General features: G+C 29.6%; 1 protein-coding gene across 1 annotated transcript; it reads right to left on the minus strand.

Moving 5' to 3' along the window:
• Positions 1 to 2036: 2036 nt before the first annotated feature.
• On the minus strand, positions 2037 to 7678 carry LOC100815846 (very-long-chain aldehyde decarbonylase CER3). The gene is made up of 11 exons (XM_003549467.5): positions 7142 to 7678; positions 6801 to 7030; positions 6435 to 6667; positions 6011 to 6230; positions 5049 to 5176; positions 4616 to 4872; positions 4382 to 4489; positions 3569 to 3775; positions 3054 to 3164; positions 2575 to 2748; positions 2037 to 2433 (listed from the first exon to the last, which is right to left on the minus strand). The coding sequence occupies exons 1-11, from the start codon at positions 7190 to 7192 to the stop codon at positions 2254 to 2256; spliced, it is 1899 nt and encodes a 632-aa protein (XP_003549515.1). The 5' UTR covers positions 7193 to 7678; the 3' UTR covers positions 2037 to 2253.
• Positions 7679 to 13369: the final 5691 nt, after the last annotated feature.

A 13369-nucleotide genomic window follows, 5' to 3' on the forward strand; every position in this document is an offset into this window, starting at 1 on the left:
CATTAATTACTCCATTCTTTGCCGCAGCTCCCTATCCCTTTCAGATCTTCTAATTTAAAATTATAAATATTTATCCAAATTCTTTTTTTATAGTTTATCCGAATTCTTAATCAATAGTATATTTTCTTAATACTAATATATATTACTCCTCAATTTATACCTTATAAACTCTTTTAATTAATTCACATTCATTAACAAAATTAATTAATATAATTAATAGCATTAAATTTATTAATAATTTGTATTAGTTTATTAAAATTATTCTTAAAATTATTAGGACTCATAATTTTTCTTTTTTCATTTAATTATTTTCTCACCTAAAATTAATTAGTATGTACTAGTCTTTCTATTCAATCATTTTAAGAGAGGTAATGTATTTATTTTTTAATATATAATATTTATTGTAAAGTAACTAATGATATTTGAGTAAAAAAATAATTAATGTAAAAGATAACATAAAAAAATCTTATAAAAAAGACTAAAAAAATTTAAAAAAAATCTTATATTTAAGGTAAGAGAGAATAGTATATAAAAAAATAATTTATCATGTTTATCATAGTAGACTCTAGTTTTTTACTATCATGCGCATCTTGACTAAGTCAGCATTAGATAAGAGTCAACATATTTTTTAATTGTATCATTATTAAATTTTCAAAATCAGTAAATGCTTTATTTTTCTACCTCTTTTTAAATATTTTTTATGAAGTTCATTTACTCTTTCCATTTAGTAGTTGTTCTTTTTTTTTTCTTCTTCTAAAAAAGTGAAAACATTTTCTTTTCTAAAATGTTCTTACCATCATCACATTTTACTTTACAATCAAACATTGATGAATTTACATTATTTTGGTAATGTGAGAAAAGAACGAAAAGAGCAGTTGAGAAAGAAACAAAAACATAACTATTCAAGCTGGATCAAAGTGCCAATAGAATCCGGAACTAATTAACAACAGAGTGAGGCTAGAGAGAGGGGAATCCAAGATATCTATAGTGTCCTGCTGTAAGTAAGCTCTAAGTTTTTCTAACAAATCAACAAATTCGCTTCTCTAAAGCTATGGAAAGTCAACGAGAACGAAAAAGAGTATCACTAATGTCGTAGATAAGGCTAGCATATTCGTGCCAACTTTTTTTTCTTCTAAGGATAATGTTGGTACAAATTTGTTCTGTAAAAATTATGATAGTATATAAGGTGAATATTTTTCTTATAATATTTCATACTTTATTAATCATTATTGAAAATATTGGAGCCAATTGCCAAGTAGGAAAGCCACCTATGATGAAACTAATAGCACCATAGAATATGAAAGGTATGTTAAGGAGTGGCAACACCTTTTTTCAAGACTGAGTCGAGTCCATGACTAATAGCTAAAAGTTCAACATGAATGTCTGTTGAGGCCCTAAATGAACCATAAAAACCACCCAAGTTTCTAAGAAGGCGAACAAAACTTGCAAGCTCGAAATACCAACACAATTACCATAAACATTCAAGATATATGGGTGGAATCATACAACGCTCTCTAAGAGACACAATGCTAAACGGAAGAGATAACGATGTTGCATAACCAATTACCAATCATTAAATATGTGAAAAGAGAAAAATTATTCATTAAATATTCAGTTAAAATCTAATTAATATAATATAATACATACTTTTTTTATCCTATCTATTTGGTGCATAAGATAAATGATATTAAAGAATTTTTAATGAAATTATTTTAAAGATTTTTTTAATATTTACAACAAATATTTTTCGTATGCAGGTCACAAGCTGTCGTAACTCAGCTCGGCATATTTTTCGTACATATTACATAAACTAAGATACCAGTATGCATTAAATGAATATACTTTTATTGAATGGCCAGGATAGCATTCTCCTGTTTCGAAAGCAGGAGGAAACGCATATTTATTCTTTTAAATAAAATTTTATTTTCTTGCCTTTTGGCTATTCGTTAATTTTCTTTTCTGTGATAATATATGCATTAAATGAATATATAAGGAAATATTTAAAATAACAAAGCAATCAGAATAGGAATTGAACATACAAGAGGAAGCAAAGCTATCTTGCTTTGGCTTAATTTATACCATGAATGAATCACTGTCAATGTGATCATATGAACATACAAGAGGAAACATTAGAAATGTAATACACAGACTTGAAAGAATATAATCACACTTATAAGGTCACTGTGATGTGCATGCAATACACCAAAACAAATAAGAAACAACTTGAGAAAAATACTTTGACTGAAGCTGATTTTAATTTTCTTTCTGTGTGAAACTTGACACTGGTCTTAGGCCATGTTTGAGTGCTGCTTCCCACACAAGATCGATTCTGTTAACATCTATGGCCCCAACTTCGTGATGAGACCAACCTTCAAGGCTATGTACCACTCCTCCTGCATGGCACGCGTGAACCACTCCCCTATCCATCGTGTACTGCATGTATCGTATGAGACAAATATTAATTAATGTTAACAAATAGAAGTATGTAATTGGTTCATGAGAAAAGAACTAGATCATATCAATTAATAGAAAAATGAATGAGACAGATACTGCTAAAGTTGATGATGGCTTCACCTCACAACACCCAAGTCCTTCCACGTCTTCTGGTAATCTCATGGCTGCCAGGTCACCATAAGTGCAATCTTTTCTAAATGATAAAATTGGTGGGACAACAAATTGATGAAAATGGGTTCCACGTGGTGCCCAGTATTGCTCTCTTGGCGTGATCCACTTACCAACGATCCAGGTCTGGATTAATTAAGACAAGTAAGCACCATCCAAATTACTCTAAAATTTATGGTACATTTAATTTGGCTTTCAATGATTGAATATAGTATTATATATACCATAATGTCAATTTCCAAAGTTGTGTACCAAAATAAATCCAACGTGTGTGAATAGTGATGTGTAATGAAGGAGTGTGTTATGTTAATCATAACAACTGGCATGCGATCATTAAACTTAGGGGAAGGATAGTGGCAGACGTAACTAGCATTACTAAACATTTTGAGCCGTGCATAAAGAACTAGTGAAGGATATTGGTATCGTTGTACCTTGCAGTTTTGTGCAGCTTGGTATTTTGTCACTTGGACAAGATAGCTTTGATTTTCTGGAGGGGCTTCCTTTTGAATCCTCTGAAATCTATCTGTTGAGAGAGTTAACATCTGCAAAGTAGCTCTCAGCCCATCAGTAACTGTAATTAAATAAACTAAAAAATCATGGCACTTCTGCATCTTGAGAATTAATCATTGTTATCAGCATTAGATCTAACTACAAATACATTAGTGTGTATGTAAAAAATTACAGTACACTATATGTCTATATGTCATTAAATTATATGCACCATTGATTAAAACTTAAAAGGGTCCCCCTGCCTACCCCACCCTGCAATCAAACGTTGAAATGTTCCATTGCACAGCACTACAATTTCATTTCAACTTGTCCCATCCTTATATGAGTTATATCTAAAATTAAAAGAACGAGCACCTAGTGGGGAGAAAATGTAGGAAAAGAAAGCAAAATTACAATGCATGGAAAATTAAAAAATAGGGATTGTGAGAAAATTTACCAGAACTTTCACTTTCTTTTGGCAAAGGTAGAGAGCAATTGCTCTTCCAAGCTTGGATGTGGCTCCTGTTAGGAACACCTCCTTCACATCTTGAGGGATCTCATTGAGTATGACAGCAGCAGTTAACGTGTTCCCATGAACAACTCGGACCCTAAGGTTAGGGTGCTTGTCCACAAAAAGCTTTCCACCCCCATTTAGTGATTCATTCTGCATTCAGTGAGGAATAGGATTGGATTTAATGCAAGCTTCAACCATCTCAAATAATGGAGAGTAATGATACACCGTTTATGTTTACAAGTTAGTTACTATGTAACAAATTTCTGATAGTTAATACTAAGCTGAGTGTATGATGAAATCATTGATCTGTCATGTACCTTGGTCTAAATGCATAATTAGATAATTGATTATTGTTATTATACAACACACCATGGACTTGGTAACAATTAAGTAGTTAATATTCCTGGAAAGCTAGAACGTAGTTATGCCTGAAAAACTTAAAAATAGATGCTATGGATTGAAATCCTAAACGGCTGATCATGTAATAGAGTGACTCTTAATATGTTAGTATTTCGTTTCATCTATAGGTAGACTAAAAATGGAAGGCCATCTGTAATCTGTTTCAGAAGTTACAAAGTGACCCACCATTCCTATGCAGCAATTATGATGTACGGCACTACTACTACCTTACAACTTACAAGGCATTCAAACCTTCACCAACTATGCTCAGAGAAGGCCAGATTCAATAAATTAACTAGTTTGTTTTACTATGCTTGTCAGATTAAATAGTAAGAGAAAAAGTGCAATGTGCCAGACCTTATTCAATGCAGCAAGGCTGATGACTTTAACCCCAATTTTATCAGCCCTGAGGATAGCTTGCTCAATTTGATTATTGATTCCCTCAGTAGCAAATGGCAAGAAATACTGTAAAAATGTTGAAAAAAGAAGAAAAGTCAATCAATACTTGTTAATTTCCATTCTTTCCGGCATTCACGGTGGAAAAAGGAAAATAAAACAAAAAATGGATACAAATTTGACTGATGGACACACCTGAAAGCCACATCTAGGTACAACCCACGTTTGGTGAAGTCTGCCTCTGAGATAGTAGAAACTAACTAAAAAGGTCTTGGACCAAGCCCACATTGCTAGCAAAACTAGAAAAGTAATGGGCAAGCCTGGGAGCAAGAAGAACCTTGTTGTGTATGGCAATGAAGCAAAGGATCTATAGACGAATTGAGCATGCATACTGGATGACACATCAACTATATGTGCCAGGAAAACAAAATGGGGTACCATGTCACCGTTTCCTGCAATGACAATTGAATGGTAATGGTAAAATTTTATTTTACATCAAAACACAGAATGCAGCTTTTGTGGAATGTTATTGGTGATGTAATGATGTTGAGTTCCCATAAAGCATTGAAGTCAAAATGAATAAAAGAAAAATTGAATGAAGTCATTATTAAATCATAGGACAGCTTACCTGAACCTGAACTTAGTAGTTTGTGTGATTGCCATGAATTTTTGTTGAGGGTATTGCCAAGTGAATCAAAGAGAGGCATGAAGAGGCAGAAATTAGTGTCCTTATCAGAGTGGTGTAGGTGGTGATATCTGCATCATAGCATAGAAAGCCAATGAATGATACATACAACTCACAACTGCAAAGAAATGGACATGAATAAAGAGAAGTTTTGGAACCAATCGCATTTGGAAATCGTAGCTGGACTGGACCACCATATACAAAATCTGTATGTTGACTTCTTATGTCACTCTCTTGGCAGTTGCAACAGATATTGAAGAAAGCTAAATACATTATGCGGCAGAATTTAAATAGGCTTCAAGCCAAACATCTTTAGCTGTTCGGTCCTCCAAGAATTTAATAGCCTCCCACTTGTTGAACTCGTGGACCACTTGTTTACATGAACTTCTCTCTTCACAAGAGAGAACCTTAGACTGTTAGCTTTAGGCCCTTTTTTTTCCATCCACCCCTCTCTTAATGGTATGTTTGTAGGGAGAAGGAGAAAGAGAAATAAAAGCACTTAAAATTACTCTTTAGGTAATTAATCACTGATGTTGCTTGAAAGTTCTATAAAAATAGGAAAAGCAAATAAGGATTTTCAATTTTCATGTAATTATCCAAAAATCACAGTTCCTCTAATTTATATAAACTTCGTTCCCAACTCAATTTTTTCTTCACTTGTTTCTTTCTCTACCAACATTCAAGTATGCCATAAAGAACCTGAAGTGCCACAAGCCCACAACTATTCTGGTACGGTTTCGTTTGTACTATAGGTCACACAGTAAATGCTTTTCACTTGTCTCAATAAAAATCTGACAGAAATCAATGCGAGCTTTCTTATGTCTAGTTGAGGATCAAATATGTTATGCCAGCAACTGAGATTTATATTGGAAACTTATGGATGCAACAAATCTAAATTAACTTACGTCGGTGTGTATATCACATATCTAAGAAATGGAAGTTTCTCGAACAATTGATGAGGAACAATTTCAACATTGCTGTGGCCCAAGCATCTCAGGAAATCAAAAATCAAAACATAACCATATATCATGCTTGCTGATCCATATCCCATCAAAGAAGCCCCAAGGATAGGGATTCCAATGATTACCGTCATAATAAGATGCTCCAAAAGTGTTGCATTTCCAGCTGTAGGAAAATAAGTCATATTTCAATAACCAACACAAGATCAAAGTATTTTGTAACGAATATAAGATAATAAATGTATTTTTAAGTTTGGACTGGAGAATTATTGTACTAGTCTTCCTTTTTTTAACAATCAGATAGGTCCAAAATCAGAATACAAGAGGAGGCTTAAAATGAAGAAGGGTAAAGTTTAAATATGATTCTCACCAGTAAAAGACTCTGGTACAGGAGATGAATGATGAAGTGAATGATAATGGGTGAAAAGATAGTCTCCATGGAACTTCCTATGCACCCAATAATAAAGTGGCTCTGAGACTCCCACATGAAGAACCAAAGCAACAATAAGACCTTTTACATTCCAGAGAGGAAGATGCTGAAGAAAGGGAAACATATAGCATGCCATGGAGGCAACTAGTGCTTGAAGAATCAAGAAATTGTCCCTGTTGGAAAAAACAAGTATATTAGAATGTACATATGAAACCATTTTCGACATAATGTAATTTCAATCAAATAATTAAAAGAGAGAGAGAGAGAGAGAGAGAGAGAGAAACAAATCCATTTCAAATTGTTTACCAGTCCCATTCTTTGTCAATCTGCTTGAAATCAACACCCTTTTGAACAATCCGTCGATTTCTGGTTAGAAAAAACATGTGGCTGTAGGAACCCCAAAGCACATGAATTAGGCCTCTGAGACCACTAAGTATGAGCAAATGAAGGCACCAGCTGAGGTTGTAGTAGGAGTGTTCTTCACCATAGAACCATTCATACAGGACTTTTCCCACAAACGGCCCATACAATAGATACTATATATATCATTGGAAAGCAAATAAAGATCACACACATAACCCATGTCAGTACAAGTAAAAATTACCATAACAAAGAAATAAGCATGGCATAGCTAGATTTTTCTGTACCTTGTATGTTCCAAAGTTCTCCAAAGGCCATGCTGATAAAGGAGCCCCCATTTCAACAACTGCACAACTATATTGCAACTAAGATTCTTCAAAATCTTCTATGCTATCTTGCAAAACCGTTGCACCTTTAATTTCCCTTGTGATCAAACGTAATTGCTCCACACTATATTGTCTTTTCTTCTAGGCACCTATAAACTTTTTTCTTTTTTGTTTCTTTCTGTATTTATTAAGAAGACAATAGAGTCGAAAGAAAGCAGCAACCCCGAATACGAAAAAGAAAAGGAGAAAAGGAGGAACAAGGTAGGAATGGGCGGAGAAATGTAACGAAAGTGTTCCTTCCTTTATCCTTTCTTAGTAAATGCTAAGTGCTAATCTATCTGTGAGTTTGAGCCACAACTTCAACTTGAAAATATATTCTTTCGTCCCATCACGTATTTATAAGCGCTGCCGATCATGCATTGATCCTTCAGCTCTACAAAGTAAGATAGTCTCCCACCTGTCTTCTGCTAACTGGGACATTAAATTATCAATTAATATATTCTACAAATAAAATACTACTAGTATTTGATTCGTGTATGTATCTCGCTTGAGAACAAAATAATGTTAAGAAAGAAAATAAATACTGCTTAGACGTCAATTTTATTACGGTTTTGTATATTAACCATTATCTCCAAGAAAGAATAAAAAGTGAAAACAAGCTACTATTAAAAGTTATTCAATATTATCAATGCATTTTATAGTAATTTTTTAATAAATTTACTTTAAAATATTTTATTTTTTAAATATAATAATTAATAAAATTGATTATATTTTAATCACTGTTATATTCAAGAGTTTAGTTTGTATACCTATTAGTTTAAGTTATTTTTAGACGGATATTTAATAAGATTTGACCATTTTATTATAACGTCTTGACCGTTAATATAATATAAGGAGAATGTAAGTTTCTACTAAATATTTGTATAAAAATATTTTAAACTAACTATATATATTAACTAAACTCTATATTTGTTGTTCTGGTAGCATCATTTAGTTTCATTTGACGAGCAGTCCTCCTATCAGCTACTTGTGTGTAAGATATTACACATTAACAGATAGGAGTACATTTCTTGTTTTTGGATGCGTGGCTTATTAATTACATTGTAATTAATTATAATTAGAGCCTTAGAAAATTAAAATATACGTAAATGACAAGACACCCCGGCGCGTTGTGGTGGTAGCGTGTTGTGATCCAGCAGTAGCAGATCTGGAGAGTAGTAGTAAATGCCTTATATGGTTGGCAGGTGGAAACAGTACCTCTCAGTTGTTAGATAAGGTAGGTTTGGAGTTGCATCTAAATCCGGTTTCATTATGAGACCATTATAAAGTAACCCTATGTTTAATTTAATAAAGACTGTATTATTTAATTTTATTTATTTACACTCTTAAAACGAAAAAGTTTAAGTATTTTGATTTTTCAAATAGTATTTATTTATGTATCTACATTAATATATATATATATATATATATATATATATATATATATATATATATAACATAGTAAAGGCCGGTTCCCTATTATGTTGTCTTAATGTAATAATCTTGAATTCCTTAATAGTCTTTACAATGTTATCTTAATCTAATAGTCCTTGACTTTTTAAAATAGCATCTATTTATTTACTTAAAAAAATTATTGTCTTAATGAGATAAAAACATTTTTACGTCATCATTTACTTAAAGAGTGAATTCATATAAAAAGGTAATTTGACTCATCCAAACCTATAATATAAGTTTGAATATTCTTTCGTTGAATATTTTACAAATTTATATTACTTTTAAATTTTACATGTACTATAATTATTCAAATGATATATGAAAAAAGTTTCCAGTAATAATATGTTACTGTGTCTCATAATTGAACATCTATGTTCTCAAAAAATGTATATATGGAGAGAAATAAAATAAATTGAATTTTTTACGTCATCATTTATTTAAAAAGTGAATTCATATAAAAAGGTAATTTGACTCATCCAAACCTATAATATAAGTTTGAATATTTTACAAATTTATATTACTTTTAAATTTTACATGTATTATAATTATTCAAATGATATATGAAAAAGTTTCCAGTAATAATATGTTAGTGTGTCTCATAATTAAACATCTGTGTTCTCAAACAATATATATATTGAGAGAAATAAAATAAATTGAATTTTTTACGTCATCATTTACTTAAAGAGTGAATCCATATATAAAGGTAATTTGACTCATCCAAACCTATAATATAAGTTTGAATATTTTACAAATTTATATTACTTTTAAATTTTACATGTACTATAATCATTCAAATGATATATGAAAAATTTTCTAGTAATAATATGTTACTGTGTTTCATAATTGAACATCTGTGTTCTCAAACAATGTTTATATAGAGAGAAATAAAATAAATTGAATTTTTTACTTGGTTCAGGAAAGAAAAAAGGTATAAAAACAAAAAAAAGAAGTTAAAACGTTAAGTTCAAAATTTTCTTATTTTATTAAAAAAAATCTATGGAAACAAAAGAATTGAAAACTTTTCCTTCAAAACTCTTTTTTTAAAAAAAAATCGGAGTTTTTTCTCTTTCGTTCTTTTCTCTCATTCAATCAACAAAAAAATAATATTTTATTTGTAATTTCTATGAAGACATATTGTAATCATATTTTACTATAATTGACTTTTCCCGGTTGCTTACTGCGAGTCCCAGGACAAGATTTTTATACCAAACTAATTGATTTGCGTAAAATTATATATCAAATTACGTGATTTTAAAAGTTATTTATTAAAAATTAGCAATTTTAATTTTTTATATTTGTTATAATTATAATCTATGGAGAAAATTGACTTTTTAGTAGGTTATAAGTTATAATCACAACTGATATAATTTTTTTTTTTTTTTTGAGAGAGAGAATCGCAATCGAAATCCCAACATGATAAAATAAAATAAAATAAAATAAAAGACGGAAGATGTAAGACTTGGTCATCATAGGATATTTTCAATTATAATGAAGTAACGGTCATTCAATTGAGAAAAAATAAAGTAATTGATAAGGTCATAAAATTGTAAGCGTAAAGACAAGGAAATCATGGTATAGTAGAATCAATTGGTTAGTTGGAGACAAGTTGTTATTTGTCTATAAGAAGAGACACACTAACACTTAAAAAGGTTATTTTGTATTTTCTTTTATAGATGTAAGTTCTCTCTCTGAATGAAACTTGCAGGTGGGAATTCATTGTATTCCATTTTTTTTTTATTTTGTGAATCGATAATGGATGTCAATATGTGTATGTGGAGCCTGGATACGTATATCTCTTAGTATAGGATTAGAATATGAAATCATAATAAAATGGATATTGGCATTGGCTTTTAATTGGTAAAAAAAAAAAAAACCAATAATAAGAATTGACACTGTGTGTCAGGTATTATTTTCTTTTGCAACCAATAAAAAAGAAAATAATACCTGTCAATTCTTATTATTGGTTTTTTTCTTTTTACCCATTAAAAGCAAATGCCAATATCCATTTTATTATGATTTCATATTCTAATCCTATATTTAGATCCATTATCGATTCACAAAATAAAAAAAAAAGTGGAATATAATGAATTCCCACCAACAAGGTTCATTCAAAGAAATTATTTATATCCAGATGTTTTCTAAAGTAGTAAGTAGTTAATTTAATAGGGAGGGAAATGCAACAGCGGATTGGTTAGCCAATAAAGGATCCTTTTGTTTCTTACAGCAGCCATCCTTTGGGTCTTCGATCAAGATATTCTTCTAACTGATGCTCAAGGCATCGTGTTCCTCAGTAGTAGCGAGTTTGTCTTTATTTTTCTTTTGTATAAAAAAATAGTTAATCTAGTAAATGTCTTAAAGCATTTTTATTAAAATAATAATAAAATTAAAATGAAAAATATATTTTTAGAATTTAAACATCATAACTACTATTTAATGTTTCTAATGTGTACCATGCAAAATCGTTTCTAAAAATGTAGTAACAAGTCACTCTCACAATAATGTCTTTAGTTAGTTATGCAGCTGGAGGATATTCTTTTAAAAGTCGTCATAATCAGTTCGTTAAATTCTGAATGTGTAATTCATTTTTTGAAGTTGTAAAAAATGAAATAGTATTCTATAAAAACAACATTAAATAGTAGAGTTTTTTTATTTAATTTGTACCTGTTGTTATAAATAAGAACATTAATAAAGAGGATATAAAACACAGCGACCAAACACGTTTCTGTTCAGGCACGTGGCAGTTAAACTAGGACAGAACAACAACCACGTCGATGTTCGATGGGCAGACATGACCCATAACTGCCCTCTAACTTCATTATTAGACGGTTCCAAAGTGTCTCCAAACTCTGGCGTGTCTGGTTGGGAGAGAAACACAAGCAAGAGCATAAAAATGAACCCATGAAGCAAGGGCCAGGGTTCTCCATTCCCACACAACTTGCTTTCTTTTCCTTTCCATTCCTCTTCTTTTGGTCAATGTATGCATGATCCCATCACACACGTGAGGTATATATATATATATATATATAGAAAATCAATACTATATTTTAACAGACTTTTCTAAAACTAGTTATTTAGAAACAATTATAAGATTAAACAACCATTTGAATTCCTAAAAATTGGGGGTACTGATGCATTAGTCCCGACAAATGCATTATAGTCCAAAATTAAACCAAAGACATGAATAAAGTAATAGTATTAACATATATTTAGTGAGTAAATGATAATAAATAATTAAGTTTATGAATTTATTTCATATTTCATGTATTTCGATGTAAAAATCAAGATTTTTATACTGTTAACTAATAAGGTATCATTGTAGATATGATGTTTAAAATAATTATTAGTCAATATGTGATAATTTATAATTAGACGTTGATATAAAAAAACTTTTATACTATCGATGATTTAAATTAAATATATATTTTTTAAATTTATGATCATAAACATGCAAAATATCTAAGAATTAGAAAAATATAGGCATAATTGAAAAAAAATAGTTATGTTATAGTATGTTTAGTAAAATATTTAAGTTAATTTAATTTTAAATTTTTTTATTAGTTGAAAAACTTGTTTGAGTGATGATAAATACATTTTTTAGCTAGTAACTTCTAATATTTTTTAAAATTCTAGTTAAAGTATCATTTTTTAAAATGTTAACTTTTAGTTTTTTTATATTATTCTTTTTTTTCCTTTAACATTTATTAGATTTTTTTAATCTTTAAGGTAAGTTTTTTTTTACCCTTTTTTTACATATGATAGGATTTTCTCATTTTTATCTTGATATACAATAAAATATGTATTTTTGTTGTTGTTTTTTTTGGATATTTTATAAATAAAAATCTATAAGTGTTTAAAATTAATTTTAAAAAAATTATAAATACTACATAATATATTTTTATCAAGAAAAACAAATTAGAATTTATATAAAAACATTACATAAATATATTTATTTTTATAATTTTATATTTTATATTTATGACTTAAAAGATAATTTTTAAATTTTTAGTTAATTTTATCAAAAATAACCTTAAAAGTAAAGTAATCTGGTAAACTAAAATTACACAATTAAAACAGTAGGGAATCAAATTTTTTAAATAAATCAGTGAATCAAATTCGCAAAATGATAAAAATAAAGGAACTAATAATATAATTAAATCTAATTATTTATAGTTAAATTATAAAATTTAAAAAGTACGAAACAAAAGTTAATTACGTTTTTATTTTTTTTTTTCTAGAATTAGAAGTATTTCTTTTATAGGAGGTAATACTTTTTAAGTTGGTAACATCTATAATGTGGTAGAACTAATTCTCTCAATGAGAACTTTTCTGTATAATAAATTCAAACTTAAAAAACCAATTATGCTGTTCTTGATCTATAAAAAGAGACCCACTAGCACTCAAAAAAGGGACGAAAAAAGAGAGGAGGAAGAGCCGAGAGTGAAAAAAGAAAAGGGAGAGTACTAGTTTTTTTTTTCCTCACTCATGCACCTGTGTTTTTATTAGATAAACCTTTTTTTTATAAAAAAAAAAAAAAAAACCAACAACTGGATAGGAATTTGATGTGGGAACTTCACGTTTTTTCTTTGTCTTTTCATCATACCCATAATATTAAAGAAGAAAGAATTAGGTAATCAGAATTTAAAATAGTAGTAAGATTCAAGAGGCAATAAGCAATGCTCATAACTGATAAGTGGT

The sequence above is a fragment of the Glycine max genome, chromosome 17 (genome assembly GCF_000004515.6).
Source record: "Glycine max cultivar Williams 82 chromosome 17, Glycine_max_v4.0, whole genome shotgun sequence".
Lineage (NCBI taxonomy): Eukaryota > Viridiplantae > Streptophyta > Magnoliopsida > Fabales > Fabaceae > Glycine > Glycine max.

What these genes read in the sequence shown, in the direction of transcription:
- LOC100815846 (XM_003549467.5), bottom strand. Translation starts at nt 7,192, where the DNA reads ATGGGGGCTCCTTTATCAGCATGGCCTTTGGAGAACTTTGGAACATAC. An exon ending in AGAACTTTGGAACATACAAG is followed by an intron (nt 7,031 to 7,141) that starts GTACAGAAAAAT and finishes TGATATATATAG; the next exon opens with TATCTATTGTATGGGCCGTT. An exon ending in TACCTAGATGTGGCTTTCAG is followed by an intron (nt 4,490 to 4,615) that starts GTGTGTCCATCA and finishes ACATTTTTACAG; the next exon opens with TATTTCTTGCCATTTGCTAC.